At 39.5% G+C, this 12,509-nt stretch overlaps 1 protein-coding gene across 2 annotated transcripts; it reads right to left on the bottom strand.

Annotated features, from left to right (window-relative positions):
• Positions 1-7,898: 7,898 nt before the first annotated feature.
• On the bottom strand, positions 7,899-11,104 carry LOC309481540 (voltage-gated potassium channel regulatory subunit KCNF1-like). Of its 2 annotated transcripts, none has more exons than XM_082146500.1 (2): positions 10,764-11,104; positions 7,899-10,508 (listed from the first exon to the last, which is right to left on the bottom strand). In XM_082146500.1, exon 2 carries the CDS (start codon positions 9,951-9,953, stop codon positions 8,475-8,477), a length of 1,479 nt encoding a protein of 492 aa, XP_082002626.1. In that variant the 5' UTR covers positions 9,954-10,508; positions 10,764-11,104; the 3' UTR covers positions 7,899-8,474. The 2 variants fall into 2 exon arrangements, with proteins under 2 accessions (XP_082002626.1, XP_082002625.1); XM_082146499.1 differs by having other exon boundaries at positions 7,899-9,958; positions 10,764-11,102.
• Positions 11,105-12,509: the final 1,405 nt, after the last annotated feature.

The raw sequence follows: 12,509 nt of genomic DNA, 5'->3' as shown, positions 1-12,509 counted from the left end.
AAAATGGTGTCTTTTGTAGGGTCTTGCTCGACTGAAGGGCGGGAATGTTGTAGACAGAGTGTGCCGCCATAAGATTTAAGAGCAGGGATTTACTAGGCTTTTCAGTCTCAGCTTGTCTGTGCTGTTCTAGGAATGACCTTGCTGCTGTGAGTAGACTATAGTGTGACTGTCACTTCCTTTAATTTGGAGTGAGTTCTCCCGGATTGAAATTCCTCACAGCAGCCGAGATGACATGGGGTGGTGAAGAATGGCTCCCTGAGAGCCACGTGTCTCATATTTTCATGCACTTAGGAGATACTGACAGCTAAACATTGCACATATTTAGTGGCCGCATTTATAAATGACTTGACGCCTTCTGTCAACAGGAAGTTGATTATTCACCATCCAGTTTATTTATGTTCACCTTCACGCTCTAATTTTCATCTTTATTTAGCAAACATGGTGGCATAGCAGCATGTACCGTGTCTTTTTTTATTTTTTTATATTGTTTTTTTTCCTTTTATTGTGACAGGACAGTAGAGAGAGGACAGGAAACGAGGTGGGAGAGAGACGGGGGATAGGATCGGGAAAGATCCACGAGCCGGGACTCGAACTCTTGCCGCCCGAGCGCAAAGGCATGTCGGCACATTGACCACGAGGCCATTGGCGCCGACATGTACCGTGTCTTTAATGTGGTTGTGGCACTCCACCATCTTCCCACTAACATACACTTAACTCTCTCAGCAACTCCTTCAGTCAGAGGCTGCTATTTGCTAAATCCGTGTTGTTTTCAGTGGTTATTCCAATGTCACATGAAAACCACGAGTTAGGAATATTTTAGTATAAAATTATGTCTAGAGGTGTGATGTTAAAATCTGTTGGAGAAATGACACACAAGGTACTGGTAGTATGTCGCACTTGGCTGTTGTGCTGATCAGGACCTGGATTCAAATCTGGGCCAATAATTGTACTATGTATAAGACATGAAATGAATACCTTGAGCAAATGAGCTTTTGATGCCAAGGACCCCTCATATCGATCCTCTAGTGAGAGACCCCATTCCTATATATTTTACATTTACAGCTCAACCTTGAAAAGATCGAGCTCCTTGTAATAATCAGTTGACCATAACATCACTGTGCAGCTGTGGTCCACAACACCAACGCCAATCAGAACAGCAAGCAACTTGGGGGTTGTGTTTGACGATCAATTTAGTTTTTCCACCCAAATTTCAACAACGGCCAGGTCGTGCAGGTTTGCTCTTTTCAAAATCAGGAAAATCAGACCCTTTCAGTCAGAGTATGCAACACAACTGCTTGTCATCTCAAGACTGGACTACAGCAACGCTCTACTGAAGTCTTCCAGTCAGCGTGACTTAGGCCTCGTTTACACTGTCAGTGAAATGTGACCCAATTCCGATCTGTGACACAGATCGGATGTGTTCTATGACAGTATAAACAGGAAAAAAACGCATGCATTCGGATATTTCGAGATCTGTTTCAGGCCTCATTCATATGTGGAAATAAATCGGATATGTGCCAATGCGACTGTCATGTAAACAGGCAGATCAGAGTTTCTAAGGCATTAGGCGACGTCTCCGCGGTTTAATGTCGAGAGAAACCCCGAGGTGCTTCTGTAAAGGGACGGATGGCCAGACGAAACGTTGTGTCGTCGAAGGAGAGGAATGTGAAAAAACGTTGACACAACATATTGTCGTACAGAACAAAATTTCGGACCCACTGCTCCTCCTTAAAGCCGATATTTAAACACAATATGCTCCTACCAGTCCTGAGATCTCTCTCACACACAATAACTGAAGCATATGTGCAATGATGGCACTTTTCGTCCTCCTTCGCCTAAAAATCATGGTGATGTTTGGCGAACTTCACATATATCACAGAGCTCAAGCCTATTTCGCGTCCGCCCATCTGTGCAAGAGAATTTAACCCTTTAACCATGCGCGATGTTTCAGATAGTAAACACATGAATCGGATATGGGTCACAGTTGAAAGAACGTGTAAACGGACGGTCAAAAAAATCGGATAAAGGTGACAAATCAGAATTGGGCATCAAGACCTGCAGTGTAAACGAGGCCTAAGTCCCTACAGATGATCCAGAATGCAAGAGCCTAAGAGAATCCATGTCACACCTGTCCTGGTCTCACTCCACTGGCTCCTATAGTCACGTCCAGAATCAAATTTAAGGCTTTATCGCTCGCTTTAGTGAATGTGATTTCACCAGGTACAACATTACAATCAATCAATCAATCAGATTTGAGGGACAAGTCAAGTTGGTGGTTATATTCATGAATTATTTTCCTCTGACTAGGGATAGGGATAGGGTTAGGTCTAAATTTTCAGACAGTAATGTTGATCCAGGATCAACAAAATAGGTTGAGGCAGGAACATGTCTTACTTTGCTGTGACCCACTGGCTTTCTGAACTACCACTGGAACAGCACCTCCCTACCTCAATTCTCTCCTACAAGTTTTTACTTCCTCATCCAGCTAAGGTCACTGAATGAGGGACGTCTTGTTGTTCCTTTACAACAAGGCAAAATAACGTTTTCTAGTGGAATGTGATGCCAACCTCCATTCAAACTTCTGCGGCCATCGCATCTTTCAAGAAGCAGCTGAAGACACACCTCTTTCACAAGCACTTAACTCAACACCCTTAAACCAGTGCACACACACACACACACACACACACACACACACACACTCTCTCTCTCTCTCTCTCTCTCTCTCTCTCTCTCTCTCACACACACACACACACACACACACGTTGGGTTTTTTAATGTTTTATGGGGGCATTCTGTTGACATAATGATTTTTATACTTTTTGATAAAAATGTATCTTTTTGACAAAACTTTTTTGATTCAACCCTCTCCCTTGAGCCCCACATCCGTCAGGTCATTAAAACATCCTTCTTTCACCTCCGCAATGTGGCTAAAATCAGACCCTCACTCACACCCCCTGCTGCTGAAAGACTCATTCACGCCTTCATCTCCTCACGACTGGACTACTGCAACTCACTACTCCTTGGTATAAGCTCAACTTACATAAGAAGACTACAACTGGTCCAAAACGCAGCCGCCCGACTCATCACCCGCTCCAAATCCTGGCACCACATCACTCCAGTTTTAAAACAACTGCACTGGCTTCCCATTTCCCACCGGATCAAATACAAAATTCTGGTTCTTACCTACAAAGCCATCCACCACCTGGCCCCTTCATACCTCTCTGACCTCCTCTCCCCCTACCAACCCTCACGGTCCCTCAGATCCACCTCAGCCGGTCTCCTATCCATCCCCAAGTCCAAACTCTCCAGTTTTGGGGACAGAGCTTTCTCGAGGGCAGCTCCAAGGCTCTGGAACTCCCTTCCCCTTGAGATCCGTACCTCTGAGTCCCTTACCATCTTTCAGTCCCGCCTCAAGACCCATCTCTTCACCTCTGCCTATCCATATCCCCCCCCCAATTATTATTATTATTATTTATTTATTTTTGCCCTGTAAAGCGACTTTGAGTTAGAGAAAAGCGCTATAAAAATTCAATTTATTATTATTATTATTATTATACTGTACAAACTGTATATTATATCACCTTAACCCTACCCTAACCCTATACCCTCCCCACAAGAACAAGGATTTGGGATATTGCCATTTTGCAATGAAATTTTGTCCCCATAATGTAGTTTACCTGAACCACTCTCTCTCTCTCTCTCTCTCTCTCTCTCTCTCTCTCTCTCTCTCCACACCCACCCACCCAAAAAAATGTCTCTGCATTTCTTCTCTGCTCTAGCTTGCTTACTAATCTACTTGTCAAATCGACCTGGCATTATATATTACGAATATTATTGGCTCCTTGACGAATTGCTTTGTTCCTCTCTTGTAGATTGCATTCCATAAAAGCATCTGCTAAATGCATAAATTTAAATGTAATTATTTTCATGCATAAAAACACACTTATACTGTGGTAAGAATTTTTTGCATATATTATAAAAGCAACATGTTGGTTTTAAACTGAAATAATTCACTTTTATATTGTCACTGTGATTATTAAAATATGATATGAAAACATATATAGCCTAATATTAATTAATTTGACAGTGTATATTTTTATATCCAGTTTTATAGTGTTAAGTGTATAAACCTGAAGTGAAACATTTTCAATTCAGATTTATTCCTAAAGCACTTAAAGCAGATTAAATATTGTTCCAATGCTGTAAGAAAGCATTAACCTGCTCTAAAGCACTTTATGTAAAAACTTTTTATTTTTTCTCAAATTTTCTGCTGACATCCTAGCACCATTTTTCAGCCCTTCGGTTGTTTAAACCCATGAAAGGAGAGTAGATCTACTTTTCCTCCCCTTCTTCTTTACATTTCAGAGTTTCTCTCTCATTTTCTTTTCTATCTTCCCCCCATCAGTAAAGGTCAGTTTTAATCACTGTGATTATTTTACTCTAGATTTAACCACAGTCCGGAAGTCCAAAGTATGGTGAGTCCTTGTAAAAGTTCCTTTTGTGAAGAAATAGCTTTATTCTAAAAGAAAAATACTACAGTAATTTTTTATATCTTTCTATTTTTTTATTTTTTTTATGTATTCTATTGCAATTGTTGCTATGGTGTGAAGGAAGATAGACTCTTCCGCCCTGTCATTTTTCCACTTATCCACTTTAAATCACAGCATGTCTTTTGGTACATTTACCCTATAGTGGATCTGCACATTTAAACAGTCATATTTCTTTTTTTCATTAGATTCCAGTTATTTACATTCCATCCTCCTCAGGGAGGGGCGGGGCATAAACTACGCATAATGATTAGCTCACACCTGTTTGTCTTTTAAAAATAAACACTTGTACTTCCACAAACTTTCTAAAGGTCAGGCACAATGACCTTTGCAAAATAGATGTTTGGTAGGAAATTGACAATGCAATTTTTTTTTTGTGTAAGTTGTAGTAGTTTGTGTGTAATGGTTGATTTTTACCTCCTAGAACTTCTAAAAGGGAAACTTATTTTTAGAAGCTGACAAGTGGTGGGCTTTAAGATTCCAAAATGTGCCTGATGTGTGCTGACTATGTGCTCGGGTTACAATATAGTGTGTAACTCAATACTGATCCATGTGCAATTGAGATTTTGGATGCCGTCAGCTGCATGGAACATATTCTTCCTTCTTAGCTGTGCTCAACGGGACAACAACACAGCGTTTGAGAATTATAGAGGTGCATTTCGCTGTTTTTACATTGTAGACACTGATATGCGGCCTGCATTCCTCATTTTAGCAATACCGTGTTGTGTGAAGCTGATTTAGTTGTGCTGGTGGGGTCCGTGATTACTGGCTATTAGGACCGGCTGCTCTTTTTTCCTCCACCCACATGCCAGATCTAAGCCATATCTCAGTGTCCAGCCATCAGTGGGCCTACACACACAAACACAAAAGCTTTTTCATGTGGGCAAAATCACATTCAATGCATTATTCACTCAGACAGAATGAATAACACCCACACACTAACACAGAACACACCCACATCTATGTCCGTCCATCTCTTCCAGGGGCCAACAAATGAGTGGCTAACACCCCGAGGCAAAATTCAAACCCTCTAGTGACACATCATTCAAACTGGTGGATGGTGGTTCACACTATTGTTTAATGGGCAAGTTAGATAAAAAAAAAACATCTAGGGAGAGAAAAAGTACAGGTAAGTTCATATGTATACCTGTACAGGAGAGGATCAGAGTGAACTATTTAAAGGGGTGGTTTAATGCCCCTTTTTACAATATGTAAAATAAGTCTCTGTTGTCCCCAGAGTGTGTATGTGAAGTTTAAGCTCAAAATACCCCACAGATATTTTTTTTTACAGCATGATAAAATTGTCCCTTTTTGAAGGGTCAGTAAAAATGCATCGTTTTGTGTGTGTGTCCCTTTAAATGCAAATGAGCTGCTGCTCCCGGCACAGAGGGCGGAGCTTCAAAACCTCGTGTGTGTTAGCAGCTCTGCAGACATGCACTCAAATGTCAGAAACTGTTCTGCCTTTTATGTTTAAACTGGAGTCGGACAATGATGGAGAGACTCAAGAAGAAGTGACAACATGTAGAATGCAACAGGACATTTCTGAATGGTTAGTTGATGAATTTATGTTGCTGATGTGGAGTTAACTATCCTCAATTATCCTATTCTGTCATGATAATATATAAAATCGCACGTGTGGGAACTGTATAAGAAGCCTACAGAGTGATATGCTATTGCATTTGTTACGTACTGTTTTGCACGTGAAAAGACGGCTTGAGCAGACTCACGAATGTGCTCTACTACAACAACTTTTCCTCTTCTCAACATGGACTATGTGTTCCCGGGGGCGGGGTTTATGTAAATGTTAGGGTTAGTGATGTCACTAACCCGGGAGGAATGTCGTGTAGTCCCTACCAGTGGTTTTTTGTAGTCCTTAAAAACTATTTATTTAAAAGCAAATATCCCCCTTTGCTTTGAACTTTGCAGATGTTGTTTATGCTCAAACAGCAACATTACACACTAACTAAAGTAAGAAAAGTGAAATCATAATCAACCACTCCTTTAAAAAAGTTGATGTATTTGAAACATCAAATTGTAATCACTACAAGGTTTTAGAGATAAACTAGCATAGTAGCATGCACATTCAGTCACCACAGTAAAAACACATATCGCTTGCTGGTTTTGCTTTAGTTTTGAACCATTGGTCAAGCTAAATAATAATAGTAATAATAATAATTTAAACAATCAGTTGATGTTGTTTAATGCCAAATGGCATTAAGTACAAATAAGTACAACCTCGCTGAGGAGAATGGTTTGATGTGGAAAGAAAAGTAAACCAGATAATCATTTTATTTTGAAGACCATTACAGTTTTTCTCAGTGGCTTTGGTGCATTTCTCACATCACTATTTACATTTGCACAACAGTTAATGCAGTTCTCAAAACAATTAGTACAAACTGCAAAACCTAGTTGATAACCTGCAAAAGCGTGTCACTTGCTCAAAATGGAGAGCTCATTCCTCAAAAGCAAGTTTTCATGTCAATGAAAGTGTCAGTGTCATCAAGATGAAAAGTCCTGACACCATTGTTTATGAACAAGATAGTCAAATGGCTTTGTCATGTTTTCATTATGAAAGTTTACTCTGTAAATGTTTTCCAATGCAAAAAAGTCAGATCTTGGTGACACTACCTGAAAATGCTCAAGACAGCACTATATACTATTTGCACAGCCATTTGAAAAATACAGTAAAGTTACACATTACTGTATTTAGTGAGGTAACAAGACACTGAATATGTATGTTTCACATTTTTACTGCATATGCTCTTTGCAATTCTAATTTGTTCACAGCATTGTGCAAAAGAACAAATACACCCTTATTTACAACAAACATAAACTCCCTTTGGGTAGAGCTGTGCACAACTGGAAACAATATTGCAGTACATATTGGAGCTGAACATACAACATACATAGTACTGTAATCATTCATGCACATCCAGACGTTCCTCTCTGTCTGGTATAGTTTATATACTGTCTATGGGACATTTTCAGGAAAAAAAGATTTTAAAAAAATGTGTAAAATTTGCTTGACAGATTTTGACAACAAGTTCAACATTTTTGTATGTAATGACTCAAGCAATGAAATGAGGACTATTAGTTTTATATGGAATGACTATTCAGCATTCACAAGTATAGTTCATTTTGACTGACATGACATAAGCAAATGATAATGTTATAAAACAGCAGAGAGTTGTATGAAAGCATGTCCAAAAGCATTTGCAATTTGTTGGGAGGAATGAGAAACTGCTACTATGATGTGCACAAATGACTAAATGTTGTGGAGGTTGAACTAACTGTTGTGGAAATGTAAATAGTGATGTGAGAAATGCACCAAAGTGACTTAGAAAAACTGTAATGCCTCAGAGTACACTAATTGCATTTTAAAGTCATAGTCGTTTTTCTTCATTCAGGCTTGTTCAGTTAAAATACCAGTCAGATATTACTGTAAGATATTGTCAGAGACAAAGAGTATTTAATCTTTTGATGTTAATAAGATTGAAATGATTGATGATTTTTGCTCTCTTTTTTTTTTTTTTGCCAAATCGTTTTAGTTTGAATTATATGTTATTTAAAATGATGTTCAATCCTTTTCATTTACTTCTGCATTGTTTTACTTTAATGTTCCTTTAATGTTAATGAATGAATAAGTTGTATTTATTTACTAATCATTTATTTGATTATTTTCTGAACAGAGACTTGGAGTTGGAGGTCATAGCCTACAGGATAGATAGATAGATAGATAGATAGATAGATAGATAGATAGATAGATAGATAGATAGATAGATAGATAGATAGATAGATAGATAGATAGATAGATAGATAGATAGATAGATAGATAGATAGATAGATAGATAGATAGATAGATAGATAGATATCGAGCTTAGCCCGTTTCCAGGCTGTAATCACAGCGAACTGTTGATATTAATTGATCTACTTTTTCTTGCGTTTGTGGGCAGGTTGGACTTTGGACACAGTTGCTGTTTCACCAAGTAAGGGGATATATGTGTCACTTTGTGAGGCGCTCATAGCAGCACTGTTACACACCGAGCTGTTGTCAGTCGAAGCCATTTTTCCAGCCTCCGAGTCCGAACACTCCTGCGCTTCCTCCTTCGCGCGTAACGCCATGAGCTCGATCTCATGTTTGGCAGCGGTTTCAAGTACGCGCTGCTTACTGTAAACAATGACGAAGTTGTTAATAATTGGGTGGATTGGCAACGCGATGGCTATTACGCCACACAGAAAACTGACAGCGGCGTTACACCTGCCCAGAGTGGTTTTAGGGTAGATGTCTCCATACCCCACTGTAGTCATAGTAATGATAGCCCACCAGAAGGACTGTGGGATGCTGGTGAACATGGTCTCTGGGTGGCTCTGCTCCATTGTGTATCCCAGAGCCGAGAACAGGAAAACTCCCACGCTCATGTACATGAGCAGCAGACCCAGCTCTTTCAAGCTGCTTTTGAGCGCGAAGGTGAGAGTTTGCAGACCGGATGAATGGCGCGCAAGTTTGAAGATGCGCGCAATGCGCATGATGCGCAACGCCTGCACTGCCTGCTGGACGTTGGCAAGCTCCATCATAGCAGTGCCCAAATGCGTAAGAATCAAAACTACGTAAAAAGGCATGATAGCTAGAAAATCTACTATATTCATGAAGGAAAACACAAACTGCAATCTGTTCGAAGAGGACACGAGGCGCAAAATATATTCCACGGTGAACCAGATGATGCAAGCCGTCTCGATGGACTCAAAGGTCGGGTTTTCCACCAGGTTTCCCTTGACATCTTGCACTTGCAGCTCCGGGATGGTGCTAACACACATGACCACTGAGGAGAGCAGGATGAACGCGAACGACACAACAGCGATTACGCGCGCTGCTAAAGATGACTCTGGTTTCTCCATGAGCTTCCACAGGAACGCTTGGCACCTCTGGCCTCTAGTGACCGTTGCATCACCTTCCAGGTCGTCCAGGATAGTCTTGACCTTCTCTGCTATTTCCGCCAGCTCAGTCTCCACCTCATTTAAACTACTTCTGCAGCATTCATCCAGATACTCCGTGTCGATCACCCAATAGTCCATCTCTCTCATGAAGCACATGGGACAGATTCCTCGCTTCATGTGAATCTCTCCATAGTAGTACAGCTCTAGGATGCATTTAAAAGCCTCTGGGTCTCTGTCGAAGTAAAACTCTCGCTTTAAGTCGTCGTAGTCATCACAGAGAGCAGAAAGATCTTCTCGTGTTGAATCCGTGGCTCGGTTCACCAGATGAGCCAAACGCGTCTCGGGATATCGGTTCAGCACGTCTCCGTAGAGAAAGTGCCTGACACCACCGATGTTCACAGCAATCTCCGTCTCCTCGCTCGCCTCTGAGCCGTTACAGTTCGCGTAACGAGTCCTGGAGAACTCCCACATGTCATCTACAATCCCGTTTTAAACAAAACAAAAAAGAACCATTTAGAGGACCTTAAGTTATAAAAAGTAACATGTCTATTAGCAACATATTCTAGGAGAGACCGGTGCTAGACACTGCCACATACTTTTTTAAGCTGTGTGAATTTGTGAAAATCAGTTTCCACCGTTCTTGACCTTTTTATGACATTCGCCAACAGGGCATAGGCTACGTTAAGTTGTCAGAATGAAACCTGCCATTAAAATTTATAAGACAACAAAACAAAAAGGAAACTTAAATATCAAATAATTGTATGGGTAAAACATATATATATTGTAAATCATATGTTGTATAAATGTATAACATTTAAAATTCAAATGACAACTTGCCCCGATCTGACAAGTATGGGAAATTATAGCCTACCCGAGAGAAGTTGTTTTCACTTGAAAATAGGGGTGTATTTCAGGTTGATTGGGACACTTTCCAAGTCATCTCATTGGCAAGAAGTATCCCACTCACCCTGAATTCACCCTATTCCTTGATTATCCAGTCAAAAATACGATTAGCATTCCCCGTACCTAAATGTAAATAGCCAAGAAAGAGGACAGAAACTAATTTTGCACACTTTAAGATTAAATAGTTTTTATTAAAAAATGTTGTAAAATGTATGTTTTATAAAATAATTCAATACATTATTCAAATATATTTAAATCATTAGCCTGTAATGATTGAGCCTGAAAAAAAAAATCGTGTTTTTCGCATTAATAAGGTCTAGCGCGCTCCACTTTATAAATTATGTTCTAACTTAAAGGTTCGGTTGTTATTAAACTTACTTATATTTGGGGCAAAAGCTGTGAAGAAAGTCTCAAAAAGCTTCTGACTTCAACTGCATGTCCGTGTGTAGAGCTGAATAAATCCGAAAGAGCGCAACATGATTGGTGAGAGGAGCGAAAAGGTGTGTGTGTGTGTGTGTGTGTGTGTGTGTGTGTGTGTGTGTGTAGAGCAGACGTGATGGGAGGGGTGGAGAGAGTCATAATTTATGTTTTCTGATTGAAGGACCTGAAAAGCCTGCTACTCATGCAGTCATAAAAGATAGGCATACACACTCTTAAAGTGGTTATAACTAGGGCTGTAACGATATGCGATATGAAAACGAAATCGCGACACTCAGATCCACGAACCTGTGTCGCGGTGTGTGAAGGCACACACGAGCACACCCCTTCCAACTCCCAGAGTTATCCCTCCCGTCCAGATCCAATGCTACCACATCTTTAAATTACTATTGGGCAATTCCAGCGTTATGGACGTGACTTTTGCAGTCAAAACTTGAAATATAAATTCTCAGAAAATGCATTTAATACCAATTGAAATGTCTATTTATATATCCATACTGCCTCAATAAAGGAGTCCAGACATTAGAAAAATATCAGTCTACACATGCGTTTTATATTTAATATGAGGGAAATACACATACACAATACACCGCAACGGACGTGACACAAAAAATATTTTACTTTTAGGTGGCAAAATATTTTTTAGTAATTCTGTGAATTACACTGCGCAAATCAAAAGTAATACTAGGCTACCCACCGGATGAAGAAGGGTTGGCTCTCCACAGAATATAAAATATTTATTTTATTTTATTTTTCGTGTTCGCATTTATGAGGAAAAAACTATCTAGTTTCATATTAGAAAGCCTTTCTTTAAAGTGAATTTCGTTTTGTATTAATTGTTTATTACTTTTAATCAATGTTTAATCAACCATTTACATGGATTTAATAAATAAGAAGTAAATACAGCAGGCAATATAATCAGGACATGGAGGCGCGGGCGCGTGAACTGGAGCTTGTATCATAAATGAACCGATCGAAACTCAGCTATAAACTATACTTGCCTCACAGACCTGAGAAATATATCTATAGAAAGCTTGAATGTATTTGAAAGCTTGACTGCTCTCTGCTTACGCAATCCGTATGAAATGTGCATTTCTCTCTGGAGCGTTCATACTGCGAAGGTCGCGAGTCAGCATCGTCAACTTCATCTTTGCTGCCGACACTGACACAGAAAACACTTTTTTATTAATAAACAATTGAAATGTCTCCTTGCTATATTTGACATTTTCATAATCATTACTTTTGCCGTTTTTTTGTGACAGCTTAGGTGCGTTATTGGCAGCGCCACCATTACATACATGAACGCGTCACCACCGCATCAGCACCGAAAACATGGAGTATTTTTTAGATAATAATCGCACAACCTATTCGATATTCTATAATTAAATACTCAGTGACTCATCCCAACCAAATATTGAAATCTGTGATTGAAATTATCTCCACAATGGAGTTTAGTTCTGATTGTTTTTCAACAGTATTTTGTTACACAGAAAACAGAAGTGTTATTGCTTTGGCTATTTATTTATTTTACTTAGGTATATTGTTAATAATCTGCATAGTTAATATTGTTCTTTGGTGTTCAGTACAGCTTTTTCAAATGTTATTTAATAAAAATATATTTTTTTCTCTCTCAAATTCTCTCTTTTTTTCTCTCCAACAAACACGTTTGGTGTTATAACTGATAGA

Source organism: Leuciscus leuciscus, assembly GCF_965113295.1.
Source record: "Leuciscus leuciscus genome assembly, chromosome: 19".
Classification (NCBI taxonomy): Eukaryota; Metazoa; Chordata; class Actinopteri; order Cypriniformes; family Leuciscidae; genus Leuciscus; species Leuciscus leuciscus.
The sequence above is the reverse complement of the archived record's forward strand: the minus strand, read 5'-3'. Positions and strand labels throughout refer to the sequence as shown.